Here is a 17,309-nt window from a genome sequence, read left to right as displayed (position 1 = left end):
AAAGGCGGAATATAAGCCTACAAAACAAATAAATAATAAAAGTCTAGTGCTGGAAAATTTTAAAGTATATGTGGCAACAGTCAGTAACAGGTTTCAAAGAAAGCCACTAGCAATCTGTACTGCTAATGGAAGGGAATACATGGGGCCCTCCCCAGCAAAGCCAAAGCTCAGGGCAGTGCGCAATATATCGTATAAAACATCAGTTAAAACAGACTAAATTCAAAAAAGCAGAAATGGAACTAAAAGATGGTGCTATACCATCCAATTGTGCCTGTGTCTTATAAGAGGAAGAAATGGAATGGGGGTGTCAACTGTTGCTGCCCTCAATTAAACACCTGGTGGAACATCTCTGCCTTACAAGCCTTGCAGAACTGTAACACATCCCACAGGTCATGGATGTTATTCAGCAGAGAGTTTCAGCAGGTTGGAGGCAGATGGATATCTTTTGGGCTGGGGACCACCAATAGGTTTTGATCAGCAGAGAACAGTGTTCTCCAGGGGGCATACCAGGAGAGGCAGTTCCAAAGGTACGTAGGTCCCTGACAGTTAAGGTCAACACCAGAACCTTGAAGTGGATCCATTACTCCACCAGAAGCCAATGCAGTTCATACAGCACAGGTTGGATATGTGCTGTGCGCAGTCTCCATAAGACTCACACTGCTGCACTTTGTGCCAATTGGAATTTCCTGGTCAGCCTCAAAAGTAGGTCCATGTAGAGCAAGTTACAGTAATCCAGTCTGAGGTGACTGTTGCATGGATTACAGTGGCTAGGTCAGGGCAAGACATGTAAGGTGACAGTTGCCTGACTTGAGACATGAGAAAAAGAATTATTTGACAGAACGAGGAATAGTGCATCAGCTTACCATCCCATACACTCCAGGGCAGAATGGTGTAGCAGAAAGGAAAAATCACTCTCACTGAAATGTGCAGATGTATGCTTCTTGAGGCAGCAGCTACACTGCTACCTACCTGCAAAACAGATTACCTACTATAGGTGCAAGTAGTACACCATTTGAACTGCGGTACGGGAACAAACCCAGTCTGAAGAAGTCTGAAGTGTTTGTCGTTCTGTTCTGGGGGCTGTCATTCCAGTCCAGAGCAGTGTACATCAGATCAGAGATCTTCAATTAAAATCCATTCTGCATTTTCATTCAGCTTTTGCCTGCTGTAATATTTCAATGGAACAATACAAGGACATTGGCATTCCTGCTCCCATTATATCCAATGGGCATGCCAGCTTCTTCCACTGTTCCCAGTGGGCAATCCTGTCATTCATTTTAGTTCATCCCCTTGTATGTAAGGGAAGGATGGCACAAACTGAGATGCAGAAAACAGCAGCAAATAGTCCTGTGCTTCCTTCCAGGTGTGCAGGATCAAACACTGTGCATAGACAGCAGACTGAAAGGAGAAAGTGAAGGAGAGGGGAAGGTGGGGGCAGGGAGGGTAAGAAGAGGGGAGCTGGGAAGGAGGCAACCCCTTCCCTGCCTGTAGCTATCTACTCTCTCTCTGATTTGCTGAAACTGCCACTGTGAGTGGGTCAGCAGCCAGATTTTACTGGTTGGAGAGTGACCACCAAGGCCTACTGATGACGCCAGCCCTGATCACTCATACCTGAATAGTGTTGTAACAGTCACCTAAGGAAACGACATGAGCCAATGGGGTGCAACAGACTTCATAATAAACATGTAACACATAAAGTGTAGAAAAGTATTAGGATTTGGGGGCACACAGTTCTGAGGTACCACAAAATCCCATTGGTAGAACAGACTTAAATTACTCCCCAAACTGCCTTAAGGGAGTTTAAACATCAGTTTCAGAGTTGTGCAGCAGATTTTTTTTAAAACAGGAAACACTGCAGGCAATCTTATGGATCACAGAGACAAATGTTCTCTGGGGAACCAATTTCATACAGACATTGCTCAAAACTCTACAAATTTAGCAAACCATCAAATTCTTGTAAATTCAATTAACTCAAATATGAAAATGAAATGGAAATAGAGAAGCTTTCAAGCTAAACTATTCGAAGGCGGAAAGCCAGTTTGACATGCTTATCTGATAAGCTGTGCTTGTGAAGAAAAAGAACATTTAGTTATGAACCCGAATGAACCAAAACCCTCAAAAAACTCGACACTATGGATGTCCTGATTTTATAATGTATTGGTATAAAACTTTATATTTCTATCAGCTTCTAATTAACTTTAGCCTAGCAGGGGACCAAGAATAGTGTTTTTCAGTGGCATATTAATGCCTTTAAAAGGAAGACAAATAATTTATCTCAGGGAACAGGCATGTCTGGTTTGTGAGACATCTTTTAAAATTTGGGGTGTGTGCGTGTGCAATAATCATTGGATCTTTCCATTTTTACTGGATATTTCTATTAACTCCAATAAACAGAGGATAAAATGAAATGTAGGATACTACACCTACAGTCAAGTGCATCAGAGATATGTGTTCACGTGAAGTTACATATTGGAAAGGTACATATTTTAGGTAAGGAAATTCTTATAGAAAGTAGTTTGCCTGTTAAGGTAGTTCACCTGTTACCCAAAAGGCAGCAGGGGAGGGGGGGAAGACAGTAAGGGTGGAGGGTGAGTGAATGTCACAGGTGCGGAGAGTAGTGAGTGCCAAGGGTGCAGGGGTAGTTGAGAGTAAGAGGTGGTTTGGGGGTGGATGGGAAGTTGGGAGGTGGATGGGTGGGAAGACACCAAGGATGGAAATAGTGAATGCCTTCACTTGGGTAGGTGGGAAGACAGCAAGACTTGCCCAGAGCCTCTTTTAGGGCCTGTTGTATTTCCCCCCACAACAGGCCTTATTCCTAGTCTTTAATAATTTGGTATTGCCTGTAAACGTGGCCACTTCTCTGCTCAGTCTGAATGCTAGATAATTTATGAATAAAATAAATAGTACTGGTCTCAACACCAATCCCTGTGGAACCCCTTTGTTAACTTCTCTCCATTTCAAGAACTGTCCATTTAGTCCTACTCTCTACCCCCTGCTGTTCTATCAATTTTGCATTCTTAAGGGAACGTGTCCTCTTATTCCATGACTGGGATAAGCAAACTACAGTTTCATAAATCTGGTTTCTTGTGATGTCTGAATGAAGCCATTGCCTTGGCCGCATGGTGGCTAAATAAGTGTACCTGCTTCTCTACTACGCAAAGAAGATTGTCAGCTGGGTGGATAAATTGGCTCCCACACAAACCATTTTCTGAATCTGTTTTTGAAGTATTGTTTCTACAAGGGAAATGTTGAGACCATACAAGGGGATAGCGAAACATGCATTTTAATTTGGTCTTTAATTTTATAAGCACAAGAACCCCCACTCCTTCCTAATAAAATTAGGCAAAATCTAGAGTAAAATCTAGAGTAAAAGAGTAAAAGAAATAGCAAAGCACAGCAAAATCTAGAGTAAAAGAAATAGCAAAGCACAGCAAAAAACAAAACCAACAAAACATGCCCTTTTGAGAGATCTGGCTGAATGGCAGTGTTTAGACTCAAATGAACTATTGACAAAAGATCAAAATTTTGTGAGCTTTTATTTTTAACAACTTCCAACAGAAATATTTCTACACTTCACTCTAACTATTTCTTATTATCTATAAAACAATTTGTGATTACATAAATATCATGTTAGGCAGTCCATATAAAACAGTATTAAACTTTGAATGCTCTATCACCGGACAGCTTAGCCGATCAGGGCTTTTCACTTCAATCTGTTCTTCTTTCTTGTCTTCAGGAGTCTCCTCTACAAAAGCAATGCAGAGCAAATAGTTAAAACATGCCAAGCGCAAGATCTAGTTAAGTTTTAAGTGCTTAGAAGTTGCATTGCAGGCAATATAAATAAAAACAAATCATACCAATGAAACAATAATAATGTGAATAAAACAGCCAATAAAAGCAAGCCAGGGCATTAAAGGACATAAAACTGAGCAGCCTAAAATGATATTGGGTAAAATCCCAAGTTAGTTAACTGATTAAAAGACTAGATAAAGAGAAATGTGTTGGTTTGACATCTAAAGGAAAAGAACGTAGCATCAGGTTAGCCTCAAGGTGGAGAGCATTCCAAAGGTGAGGTGCCACCAAATAAAAAGCCCTGTCTCTGGTTGCCATCTGCCTTACTTCTGAAGGCAAGAGCACAGAGATAAGGATTGAGATAAAGGTCTGATTAGATGAGACATTAAACACAATGTGAAGTTTAGTCCTCAGATCAGGAGATCTCCCACTTGCTCCAGCAGGGATCACTCCTCCTGATTCCTTTTTGGCCACTCCACTTTAGGCCTCCAAAATATTTATACAATTGTCATTCCCATACAATCCACACCCCACACTTGTTATATCCCACAACTTGCCACCTCTGTTATTCTAGATTTCTTCACAGCTCTCCTCTACCTTCTTTTCAGGCCCTTTAAAACTCCCAGCTGCTTGCCCTCCCAGGAGCATCAGAACGCCACTTCCTGTCTGTGTTTCCTTCTGCTCAGGCTGCTCAAGTTCTGTGGGGTCAGGCCTCTGGCTACATACAACTTGGGTGTGGGAGTCTCAACCCAACTAGAGTTTTATTTGTGACCTGTCACTCATCTTAAAAACAGTGTGAGACAGTTGTATCCAGTACCGGCCCTAGGGTGTGTGGCACCCCAGACAGGCTCCCCTGCCTGCTGCCCCCTACTGCTACCACCCACCCTCTGCAGCACTGCAATGCGGTGCCGTGTTCCGTCCCCCTCAGTGCAATCAGAAGAGTGCCGCAACAAGGCTCAGCTCTGCCCACTTTGACAGGGCCTGGGTTTCTTCTAAATTCTTTGAAGAGTGCGCTAGAGGAGGCTTCTCCCCCCTCACTTCTGGAACTGGGCACGAGGGGAGCCCAATTTGTGTCAGTTCCTGAGCACAGGGTGGGGACAGGTGGGGCTTCATCACTTAATTCCTTCCAACCAACATGCTTTTATTAGCAGAGAAGAGCCATGGAGGGTGGGCTGTTTGCCCAGCTGCCAATTGCACTTGTCTGTCCAAGAGACACATGGAACCAGCAGTAAGACATTTCAGGAGGTGAATTTTACTAACAATAATGTCTTTCCTGTACTAATTGTCTCATTGCATTAAATAGATTGCATGAGCTGTTCTCTCTCCCCCCCCCCCCGCCACTTCCTACAACCCCAACCCAACTGCATTATTTTGTCTTCCTAGGAATCTTTGCTGTTAGATTCAAATTCTGCCATATCTTGTAATTTGCTCATGGATGGGTTGATGTCATAAAATTTTGTAATCTGCTTAGTGATTGACTGAACATTTTTATCATACTTGGGTCTCAATGAGAAAGGCAGATCAAGGACAATTTAAACCTTATGTGTGGAAATGTCCTTAGAGTCATCCAGTCATGCCAGCATATGATACAATTTCAGTTTAACAAAAAAAAGCAAATGGTGAGATAAAAACCATGTCAGATTTTGCTCTGTGGACCCTGGTAAAAACACCAATATCACCTTTCAGTGAGTCTTCAGTGGTGGTCTTGCTCCTTTGAAGAACACGAATAGTCTGTCCAGTTGTTTTGCCTATTTTTAACAAATCTAGAAAAAAAATAGTATCATTTATTTTTTTTTAAAAGGAAGCAAAACAGGGACACAACACACAGTTTCTCCAAATTTGTGAGTGGCATCCTGATCTTATCAAGTTAGGCATGCCTAAATCCAAGGAAATCAATGTTCTTAGGCAATGTTCTTTGTGTATGTTACTGTGGACTGTTAAGCTCTTATAGCCTGATCTAATTTAAAAAGTTAATTGGCTTTTAAAGAGATAATGTCTTTATGGGGTCCACAGTTGTCTAGGACAGAGCTTTTCAAAGCTTTTTCTGGGAAACCCTGGGGTTCCTCAGTGATAACACTGGTATTAGTAGACAAGTTTTCCTGAAAGAAAGTAGTTTACCGGTAACAATAGCAACAAGTGCCTTTCCAATGCAGATTTATAAAATCCTTAAAAGAGGGGAGCACCCAAAGCTGGGATATAAAATTCTACGTTTGAGGGAAAATATGAAAGTTAAGGAACGTATATAAGAGATTAACACCCCTCCCCAGAAATCAGTAAGGTATGTGCATGTGCAGACACTGCAACATCCCACCCTCATATGTGAAAATGCAAAAAAGGGGAAGAACCTGTACAAGCATAATTAGACAGAGCAAGTGGTGAGGAAATGTGGGTCAACAGGGAAGGAATGAGAAGCCACCAAATATGCAAGGATCCCGTTTGTCATCCTCTAAAATGCACAACCATGAAAAAGCACTGGGTACACTCAAGGGTCTACTCTCAGTTTGCATAAGGTTGTGGTGAAACCCAACAGGCCTGCCCAGTGTACTGCATAAAAAAAGTACAAGCCCTAGTATACTTTTCAGAATCCTCTACAATGTCAAAGTATTTCCAGACAGAGATCTTCAGCAAACAAAATCAATGGAGGAGAATTCTCTGAAGGGAGAGACTTTGAAAACTACTGCTCTGGGACCTTTATGAGTCTAGAAGTTTCACTTTATCCCATCTAAAAACATAGGTTAATTGTAATATTTAGAAGAAGGCATGAAGCACTAACAGCAGCTGTTTTAGAAAACAATTAGTATTAAGTACATACTCTCATACAGTGTTTCTAGTCTTGCTGCATTCTCTCCCATGGAAGTATACCATTGATTGGCTATGATGGCACGCACTCCAATAAGGCTCAGAATGATGGCTGTCTCAGTTGGCATCTCCAGAGACAGGCGCAAAGAACTATGGAAGGCAATGAGGAAGTCAAAATATAATCAACAAAAAGGACTAGCATGCCCAAATATTCTGAATACAAAGAGAAAATATAGGTTTATTCACATGTTTCCTGTTGGTTTCTCATCAGCGTGTCTTGCATGATGCGAAGAATTTGTAAACTATGAACTTGCACAATGTATTTTAGTTGCCACTTCAGTCTCCCAAAGTTAAGAGTGCAATCCTAAACAGAGTTTCTCTTCGCTAATCCCACTGAAGTCCCTGGATTTAGAAGCACATTCCTGAACTCACCTGAGGCCTCATTTGAAGGACCATGGGTGGGGCAGCAAGGTGAGATCTGCAGCCTCTGAGTTTGGTGGCACGGTCAAAAATGGCTGTGCAGACCTCTGGGTGTTCTCCCTCCCTGGCTTGCCAATCAGCCCTGACTCTGGGTGGCTAGGGAAGGAAGGGGTTAAGGCTGGCAGACAGTAGTGAGGGAATTTTCTCTCAGGTCCACATGCTCAGGATTTTAAAAGCCTGTGATGTGCCACCAAGGTCTCATGGCATCATCCCACCCTTTATCACATTGTTAGAGTATCTGGCTTTGTTCATTCCCCCCCTCTTTTTTTTTCTTGCCACAATTTGTTGGTGGTGTAATCCATTTTGGAGGGAAATTCAGCGTGCATGTCCTTTTCCTCCATCCTTGGGATTTTGGATGAGGACTGACATGCCCAGCTTGGGGGCTGTCAGGTCACCCTCACTATAACTGGCACAGGGAGCCATGCAATGGCCTATAGCCATGTGGTCTCCTGCATACTGCCATCTCATGGTACTTCCCCAGCTGGGAGTAGGTGGTCTGTTTATTGATCGGCAAGCAGGTTGACTGATGCTTGGCTCCATTGCCTCCATGCTGCACCTACGCCCTGTCAGCTGTAACCAATAAAGTTGTGGCCATTTCATTCCAGCAATCTGTCTGTGGTTTGTTGCTTGGTGAGTTGCCTCACTGTCCTCCCACTCCCTTGAACCACAAAGGTGCAGTTGTTCTTTGGATTGCACCATTAACATGTCATCTGTGGTGTTAAAATGTAGCTTATATAACCAGGGTTTTTTTGGCAGGAACTCATTTGCATATTAGGCTACACCCTCCAATGTAGCCAATCCTCCAAGAGCTTATAAGGCTCTTCTTACAGGAACTACTGTAAGATCTTGGAGGATTGGCTACCAGGGGGGTGAAGCCTAATATGCAAAGGAGTTCCTGTTACAAAAAAAGCCTTGTATGTAACTATATAGCTCATTTCATTTCACATTTTCATTCTCAGTGTGAACATATTGCCCAGCTTACAATTTTAGCACACAGCATGATACAATTTTAAAAACATTCTGCATACATATTATTCAAAGAGAGAAGAATTTAACTGTTGAAAAGCCCCAACAGTTACGCAGTCAAATTGTAAAATGCTTTAAAATGATTAGCTTTAGCCCAGGTTTTACTACTGAGAAACTAATACAAAAGGATTTTTTTTTACCTTTTATCTTCATAAAGATTTGATACCCGTGCACTGCTTTCTTTTGTATACACAAGATCTAAAAGTATCATGATCTGACATTCTGGAGAGGGGGGGAAAAACCCAATTTTGATGTTACTTTCAGCAGCACTTATGTCAAGAAACGAAAATGGGCATAAATAGTCCCAATACAGTTTTCCATACAAAGCTATCTATTGATTATTTTATTTATTTATTTTTCAAATTTATATTCCACCTTCCCCACTAGTGTGCTCATGGTGGATCACAACAAATAATGAGTCATTCGGCAACATAATTAATGCATTAGTATAAAGTTAAAACAATTATACTAATCTGTAACTGGTGGCACTGAAACTCCAACATTTGCTTGACCTGGGCCATGCAGCTAGTGATTTCAGGTGGTGATTTCAGCTGGGGAAGCTGTCTTTTTCATTGGATGCCTGCTGCTTCAACCAAAGGCATTTATTGCCAGCTTCATCTTGCAAACATACTGCCACTAAGCCTCACATTATTCAATCCTACATTTCCGTACAAAATGAACATAATTTTTTTAACATTCTGTAAAGGGGACAAGTTTGGTTTCATTAAATCACCTGGGATGTTCATAGCAGTCAGTCTGTCCAAAAATATGTGAGCGAACAATCTTTCCATTCCAGAGAACAGAAACGCACTGCAGTTACTCAATAAGTATTCCCATTCAGCTTGACTGAAAAACAGTTCCAAACTTTATTTTAACAATATGCTTGTGACTATGTATCATTTAAAGTATATTTAACCAAATTGGATTTGCATGTGAATATAAAGCTGTGTTACTTTGAGAAGTACCTGCTCAGTTATAGAAAAATGCATTTATTTATTTAATTCATTTATACCCACATCTCTCTGCAGTGGGGGCCCAAAGCAACTTACATCATGCTCTCCTCCTCCATTTTATTCTCATATCGACCTTATGACTGAGGCAGCTTAGGCTGAAACAGTGTGACTGGCCCAAGGTCGCCTAGTAAGCTTACACGGCAGAGCAGGGATTTGAACCTGGGTCTTCCAGATCCTAGTCTGATGCTCTAATCACCATAACACAATGTCTTTTTAATCATTAACCACCAATTTTTAAATCACCAGTTATGTTTTTTGTTTCTATCCTACCAATGACAGGAATACTTGTAAAATGTATATGGGGGAAGAAGCCAAATTTTAGCATCTTTCATATCAGCAAGGGATGCTTCATCATATACTTATGGAAAACAAAGGGTCTTGAAAGTGTTTTAACTTTGGCTGAAAGGTATCTTTCATCTTAACTCTTCCTTAACAATTTAAACACAAAGTTTTAGACATCTGTTTAGCTCTTAAATTAATTGGACAAATTAATTCAAAATCAACAAACTTGCGTACCTTGGAACATGTGTAATACCAAGAACTCCATCCCAGCGTAATGTAAATTGTTCATATCTGTCTTGGACTGACTTAAACACTTGAATAGGACTTTCTGGATCTGAGATATAATTTTATAAAATTATTATGTGCTTTGTGTTTTCCAGCACTAATGTAAACCCATCAGTTTCATAATTTGAAACAACTGCAGCTTTAAAAATGGATAAACTTTTTATTGATCTTATTATGTGTATCATACACTAACTTGCTAAAACATTCTTTTTTATTCCATAAAGATACACTTTTAAAAGTGACTACATTTCTTTAATTTATGCAAAATTGGCATTTTTAGCCTATGTATTAGCTGTACTACATTTGAAAATGATTTCAGTGGTGTTGCAAAAACAATATCCAGTTAATTTCTCACAGCTAATGGAATGACAAGAGAATAACAAGGTATATTCAAGGACTCGAGTAAACTAAGGCAAAGGGTTACCTGTTTCTTCTGCATCATTATATGGATCAACAATATCTAACATATGCAGTTAAGGGCAGGAACCTAAGAGTTGTCAAACCCTTCCCCAACTTTCTTCAAAGTTCACTGTCCACAATTTGACCTTCCATAAACCTGTCACACATTACAACTCGGCTGGGAACCATCCTTCTTGGCCTAAATATCTCATTTTCCTTTAACCCACAACCACATGCTTCTCCGCGGACTGCAAGTGTTGGCAAACTGCAGACGACACACTCTCCACAGTCCTTGGCATAGGTACTGTTGAAAGGGGGAAAAGTTATGACAAGTTACAATAAATAGATAGGTGAATCCTCTACTCTACTAAAGGGCATAACTTCCCAGCCCTGAAGGTGATTCCATTAATGTGGCGTGTAGCAGGAATGGTTTGGGGCCATACTGGAGCCTCTCAGGCTAAGTTTTTGACAGCCTTAATACAAACAAGAAAACACAGCTCTAGGTGTCTGATATGATGAACAGTAATTTTTGAAAGGATACATTTAACATTATGTATATCCACTGAAATGCAGTTGGGTGGAAGAACACGATTAATTGTAAATTGCTGTTAAGTAAAACACAATTATACCTTAGCATGAAAACAACAACCATACAGCTATAGCTTAACTTAGAATGAAAACCCAGTAAATTCAGTAGGATTTATTATTTCTTTGTAAGCGCGTTTAGGATTGGAGCACCAGTGGAGCCATCTATCTACTACTTAATCTTATGAAAATAAGTATAGAGCTTCCTCCTATGAAAGTGTTCTAAAGTTTGGACCCTAAGTAATCATATATGAGATTTTTTTTTTCAAAATAAACAGAAGAAATGCTACTTGGTTTATTTTTTTTCTGGAGGATTTTGGTTGCTACTCAAGTTTAGGCCTAGTGAACAGGCCACAACTATGATGAACCTTTGCAGAATTACTTCACACTAGGAATAAGGCCTGTTGTGAAGAAAAATACAATGGACTCTAGAAAGATGCTCTGGGTGAGTGCCCCCCCCCCATCCTTGCTGTCTTCCCACCTACCCAAGTGAAGGCATTCACTCCTTCCCACCTCAAGAGGAGCTGATCTCTGCCATCTGGAGAGAGGTTGTAATTCTGAGTGATCTCTAGCCCTCACCTGGAGATTGACAACAATGGTTCCCCAGGAGAAAATGTCTAGTTTGGAGGGTGCAGTGTATGGTATTGTACCTGTCTGAGGTCCCATCCCTCCTCAAACCCCACTGTCTCCAAGCTCCACCTCTTAAATCTCCAGGAATTTCCTAACCTGGAGTTGGCAATCCTTTCTCCTTCCCTTTATCTGCCCCTCTGTCTTCAGCTTTCCATCACCTTCCCTTTCCCTGCAGCCTCTACATAGGAAAAGGACAGTCTTTCTCCACAGTGGTGGGGGAACAAAGAAGCTTACATCAATTTCCTCTCCCCCCTTTGAACTGCACCACAATCCTGCAAGATAGGTGAGGCTGGCAGTGTGTGGCTGGTCTGAAATCACTCAGTCAGCTTCTACAGCAAGAACCTGGGACTGGCAGACCCCACTCTGAAGCCTTAACTCCTATGCCTTCCTTAAACTCCACCACAAAATTTCCAAGGATTTCCCACCAACCTGGAACTGGCAGCCCTTGTCAGGACTGGCCCCAATGAGTTCTCCCACAGAGGCCTTTAGTGATACCTTTCAGACCAACACTCCCTCTCTGATAACATTGTTGGTCTTAAGCACAGGACTTCAACCTGTCTCTGTCTCTTGCTTTCCCATCCCATCTGTCTCAAGCCTACTGTGACAGGACACCATCTCCCCCCCTGAAACTGGATGTTTCCTTCCCAGAGTAGGATAGGGATGAGTCCTCTTTCCCGCCTTCTCTGTCCCTCAGTCAGTCAAGGGAAGGCTTTCTTTCTCTCCTCTGCAAAGCAGTGCAGCAGACAGTTTAGCCGATGGGAGAGTAGGGAGAGGCAGCAGCTGTCAGAGCCTAGGTTGGTTGCCCTTTACTGATAGAATAAGCTTGGCTGGCTAGCAACAGCCACACATCTGGGAGAGAGGAACAGAGTCAACCAATGAGTTCTTCCTCAAAAGCCAACATAGAACTTGAAAGGGCCTCCCCCACAGCTTCTCCTGAGATAACCAAACTTGGTTGCTTTTTACTGAGAAAAACACGATTTGTTGCCTAGCAGCAGCCACTGCCTAGCAGTTTCCCCAGAGGACCAATCCTCATCTGTGCTGGGGCCACCAGTGGGTGGGAGAGAACAGGGTCAGCCAATGCGACACAAGAGCAGTTGATTGATGGTTTGATGGGACAAAGGTTGATGCACCACAGTCCCATCCAGTCCCAACCAATGAGGGCGCTTGGATTTGCCAAAACAAAAGGGGAATTATATAGAAAAGATACACATATAAGCACATCAATTTCCTGTATTTCCATCCACAAGGCCAATTCAAGTTATTGCAATGAACTAGGTGAAAAGTAATTTTGTTTCTCCCTGAGAGCCTGTTGTATGATTGGGGAGCAAGGAGAAGTCACATTGATGACTTTTCCTCAATTACAGACCCATTCATTTATTTGATTTTTATCCCATTCTTTCCCCAAGATGCTCAGGATGTTCTCTCCTCCATTTATCCTCTTAATAATCCTTTAGGGTAATATGTTGCCAAAGGCTGTAAGGTAAGTTAGGCTGACCCAAGGTTTCCTGGGGAACTCTACAGCAGAATAGAAATTTGAACTCTTGTTATCCCAGTCCTCATCCCACACTTTCTCTAACCCCATGCAGTTGAATGGAGCAAGGAGAAGTGGCAACACTCAAATAAACAGTGTACGAGTCCAACCCAGAATCTTAGGACTGTAGGAATAAAGGAAGACCAGTATGTGATAACATTGGCAAAAAGTTCTGCCCCTTTGTGTCAGTCACTGATCTCCTGTATTCCTGTTTGGTGCATGTGCACAGCAGGTAACAGCCAATCAGGGCCTATGGATAGCAACGAAAGAGAAAAACCTGTTATATTGTCAGCTCTTGTCCAATAGGGTCTGAGCCTTCAGAGAATGAGACTGCAGGGATTTTGTCTCAGAGCCTGGTTTAAGAATAAGCAGGCTAAGACATTGAATGTGTTCAGATAGGATTTGTTCCTCCAGAGAAGGCAGCAAAAAGAGATCCTTCCTTAGGAGATTTTGTATGTCTCCAACCCTGGATTCTGATGTAAAGCAGGTGAATTTAAGTAAACACTTCAAAAAGGAGTAGGGTTGCCAGCTCCAAATTGGGAAATACCTGGAGATTTTAGGGGTGGAGCCTGAGGAGGGAGGGGAGGGCTTCAGTGGGGTATAATGCCATAGAGTCCACCTATGGCCATTTTCTCCAGATGAATTCACCGCCTGTCACCTGGAGATCAGTTGTAATCCCAGGAGTTCTCCAGCCATCACCCTTGTTGGCAATCCTGATGAGGAGACTGTGCTGTCTCAGAGTCTGGGTTTCAGATACTGGAGTTTGCATAGGGAGTTTGCATAGGGAGTGCGCATATACAGAGTGAAATTCCTAAGACTGAGGTATGGCAAAAAGCTTGCCTGATAACCAGTGCTTCCTCTAAAGCAATGGAGTCTTGTGAGCAAAAATTCTGCTTTGTGAGCTACCGCCATTAAAGTCGTGAGTGACAGAAAGTAGTTTACTCTGGGGCCATCGTTCCTGAGCTACGACAAAAATGCATGAACCAGAGGTTAAAACCTGCTAGCTAGCTCACACTAACTCAGCTTAGAGGGAACACTACTGATAACTACTCTCTGCACCCCTACCTTGTTAACTGATATGCTATAACTTTGTGAGCCCAGCACAGGTTGTGTGTTATAATCAGGGCTTTTGTGTGTGTGTGTGGTGATACTGGAATCTTTTTTTGGGAGGGGCGGGGGAGGTTCTACCAAATCCTGAGGAGTGAATTCCTAGAAATTAGTGCAACCTTACATATGAATCCAGTCACTTTTATACTTGGATATAGTTTCAGCTAATAAAGTTATGGTCCCCCTACCCTGTTTATTCTTCATCTGGGAATTACTGCTTTCTGAAGTCACTTAGAACCTGTTGGTCAGGTGGAGCTTGGGGAAGACACCATATTGATCAAACAACACAACATGCTACCTCTTTTTAAATGGCATTTAAAACCCCAGCTGTCACATTGTATTCTCCCCTCAAGGGATTCATCATCGACAATTCCTTTTCAAATTTATTTATTAAGTTTATATTCTGCCTCCCCATTAGCATGCAAAAGGCACCCAACAAAATCAGCACTGCATGAAACAGCTACATTAAATCAATAAAAATGACAAGAACACAAATAAGATTAATTTGATGAGATGTCATATGCATTTGATGGACCATTGAAGGTCCCACTGTTTTCTTGTCACATGCAACTTTCAATAGACATTGACTACAACCACATTAGCCATTTTGTCTGCAAATCTGATCTCATTCATATTTGGGACACAGAGAACCTACACAGCATCATTATCAAACTGAGCTGTCACTCCTCCTTTTTGCAAAACCACTTTGTGGTAATATTTTTTATTCTGAACAAACTGCAGTCCTAGCTCTGGTGTGGACTGGCAAAGAACACTTAACTGAAAGCTGTTAGCATTGGCACTATGTTTTGTTATTGTGGTTGTTATTTTCAATTTATATCCTGCTCCCCCTCACTAATGTGGGGCTCAGAGAGCATCCAACATATAATAAATGCCCCACCATTTCTGAGTTCCATTGGTATTGTACAGTATCCTGCAATAGAGTCCTTTCTCTCATTATTTCTAAGGAGCCTGAGGCTGAAAAGAGGGAACAAGATCAGGGAATGTTTGTCTGAAAGACTGATTACACTCTGTGAGATTGTGTATGTGTGAGAGAGCTTGACATTTTTCTTTTTGCTTGCGAGCATGAATATTTTATTGATGTGCAACAGGGAAGTTGCATGAATGACACATCAATGAAAAAAAATAAACAGCAAATGGGATTGCAAAGAAGAAACGAAAATATGAAGTCTTAAAGGGCCAATTACATTAACAATTGAGACAGTAGGAAGCAAAGCTTAAATTGCTTGGGGGATTTCAATTGTGTGATTTTTTAAAAAAATCATTGTATACAACAATGAAATTGCACTACAGAGAGAAACATTTTACAAACACACACCAAATTATGTACCTCATTTACATTATTCTGGAACTCACAGATAAGAAGAAAGATCAGAAAGTATTAAAGAGGCAATTATAATCTAGGTGACAAAGTAAAATGGGGTGTTTATGAAACCCCAGGACTTCATCTTCCTAGGGAGGTGCCACCTTCTTTCCACACAGCCAAAGGCTAGTCAACAACACAAATATAACAATTGCTCTTTAATTGCCCAGCTTCTTTACAAGGCCAATTCCAGTGGTTAACTGCCATCCTGTAGCAGGGCCAGTTCATGTCTCATCACCTCCACCTACTCACACTGAGGTTTTTTTTGTAACAAGAACTCCTGTGCATATTAGGCCACACACCCCTAATGTAGCCAATCCTCCAAGAGCTTACAGGGCTCTTAGTACAGGGCCTACTGTAAGCTCCAGGAGGACTGGCTACATCAGAGGGTATAGCCCAATATGCAAATGAATTCCTGCTACAAAAAAAAGCCCTGATGCCCACTAACTGTTCTCAGCTGACAGCCATCTGCCTCCCTCACTTCCTTAAGATGTGGCCTTTGAGGTCCTCTTCTCTTGGTTTCTGCTTCCATTCTCCTACTTCTGAACAGACCCTTTCTCACAAGTAGGAACTGGTACTTGTTGGCCTTCCTCCTCTCTTCTCTTCCAGCACTCTTATCAGCCCCAAAGGCTTTTTCCTCATATCTGCAACTGAGCTGTTGTCTTTGTTGGGACTATGTCCCAGCTCTACCTCTTCTCTCCCTTGGGTAGGGTGCCCTAGACTGTGACAGCAACATAAGGACGTGAATGGAGGGATTCACAGAAGTAGAGAGAGCTTTGCAAAAGTTCATGAAATTAACCAGAATGTCAGAAGAAGGGCAAAGCTGCTCAAAGGTGAATAGAGTGAAGAGTGGAGCAAATGAGGGGAGCACACAAAGAACCTAGGCTTATTTGGGCTGGGTTTCAGGTGACTAATTTGAGAGATCAGCAATGCAGTGCTCTCCTTTGTCTTTGCTGCGTCAGTGGACACAGCAAGACTATAATGGCAATATGACTGGGGAATGTAGTCAGTAGTGAGTGGAAGTGTAGTGGTGGTTGAAAGAGCAATGCAACAGCACCCTGCATGTGGAAAGAACCACACTGTCACTCCACTCAGTTGTATGAAGTAAGGAGGAAAGGGTTTGAAATGAGGGGTATCAGAAGTAAAGAATCTCAGTTGCCCCCAAGCCTTAGACTCACTTGTCCCAAATGTCTGGAGTAGCAAATTCTATTCTTCCTTAAGGGATTTCCAGATTAACTTCTGGGCAGTGACCCCTAGTATTTTGCTGCTCCACTTTATTGCATGTTGGACTGGGCAGCAAATGAGCTCAGTCCTTTACTTGGCTGTCTCCCCTCCCCTTCCGGAATGCCAAGGGAAACTCATATTTTTCTACATAGTTAGGTTTTCCCTTAGCACCTGTCACATCAACCATCACCAGTGGTCTGACCTAGCCTCAGATCGCAAAGCATGGAGGCACACCATCCACCAGGCTGTCTCTTCCTTTGAGAACACACGCATAGCTGGTCTTGAGGACAAAAGGAGATTGAGGAAGAATCGCACTGCTACAGGACCAACCCTAAATCAGACTTTTCCCTGCAGCCGCTGTGGCCGGACCTGCCTGTCCCACATTGGTCTTGTCAGCCACCAGCGAGCCTGCAGCAAACGTGGACTATTGCACCCTTCTTAAATCTTCGTTCGCGAAGCCAAGCCGAGAGAGAGAGGTTTTCCTGGGATATAAAGAAGCCTCCTTCATTTTAGTAGGTAGGACCAATGTCCTTGCTGTAGTGAATGACATGGGCCACCAATTTCAGTACAAGAAAGAAGAGAGAATTATGATATCTTGGTTAGGGCTTTCAGGTATAGCTCAGTATCACTCTGAAAAATCACAGAAATGCACACTTACCAGCTTGCCCCTCTTAGAATCACCTTTTTGTTTTGGCTCTTTTGCACCCTTTGCATCCTTCTTCGTTTCATTTTCTGTTTTAAAAAAGCACAATCAGCCTAAATGACTGAGCATTTT

The 17,309-nt window shown here is 42.1% G+C and overlaps 1 protein-coding gene across 1 annotated transcript in view; it reads right to left on the bottom strand.

Moving 5' to 3' along the window:
- Nucleotides 1-3,517: 3,517 nt before the first annotated feature.
- CFAP46 (cilia and flagella associated protein 46) overlaps nucleotides 3,518-17,309 on the bottom strand; it is a 155,736-nt gene continuing 141,944 nt past the window's right edge. Inside the window, exons 52-60 of the mRNA XM_060241376.1 lie at nucleotides 17,193-17,266; nucleotides 10,618-10,681; nucleotides 10,102-10,137; nucleotides 9,627-9,726; nucleotides 8,831-8,943; nucleotides 8,238-8,319; nucleotides 6,605-6,741; nucleotides 5,472-5,555; nucleotides 3,518-3,745 (exon numbers count right to left, since the gene is read on the bottom strand). Coding sequence (XP_060097359.1) covers nucleotides 3,615-3,745; nucleotides 5,472-5,555; nucleotides 6,605-6,741; nucleotides 8,238-8,319; nucleotides 8,831-8,943; nucleotides 9,627-9,726; nucleotides 10,102-10,137; nucleotides 10,618-10,681; nucleotides 17,193-17,266 — 821 coding nt within the window. The 3' untranslated portion in view covers nucleotides 3,518-3,614. The remainder of the gene's footprint in view (nucleotides 3,746-5,471; nucleotides 5,556-6,604; nucleotides 6,742-8,237; nucleotides 8,320-8,830; nucleotides 8,944-9,626; nucleotides 9,727-10,101; nucleotides 10,138-10,617; nucleotides 10,682-17,192; nucleotides 17,267-17,309) is intronic.

The sequence above is a fragment of the Heteronotia binoei genome, chromosome 6, assembly GCF_032191835.1.
Source record: "Heteronotia binoei isolate CCM8104 ecotype False Entrance Well chromosome 6, APGP_CSIRO_Hbin_v1, whole genome shotgun sequence".
NCBI lineage: Eukaryota > Metazoa > Chordata > Lepidosauria > Squamata > Gekkonidae > Heteronotia > Heteronotia binoei.
Note: the sequence above shows the minus strand (reverse complement) of the source record. Positions and strands in the feature narration are given on the sequence as shown.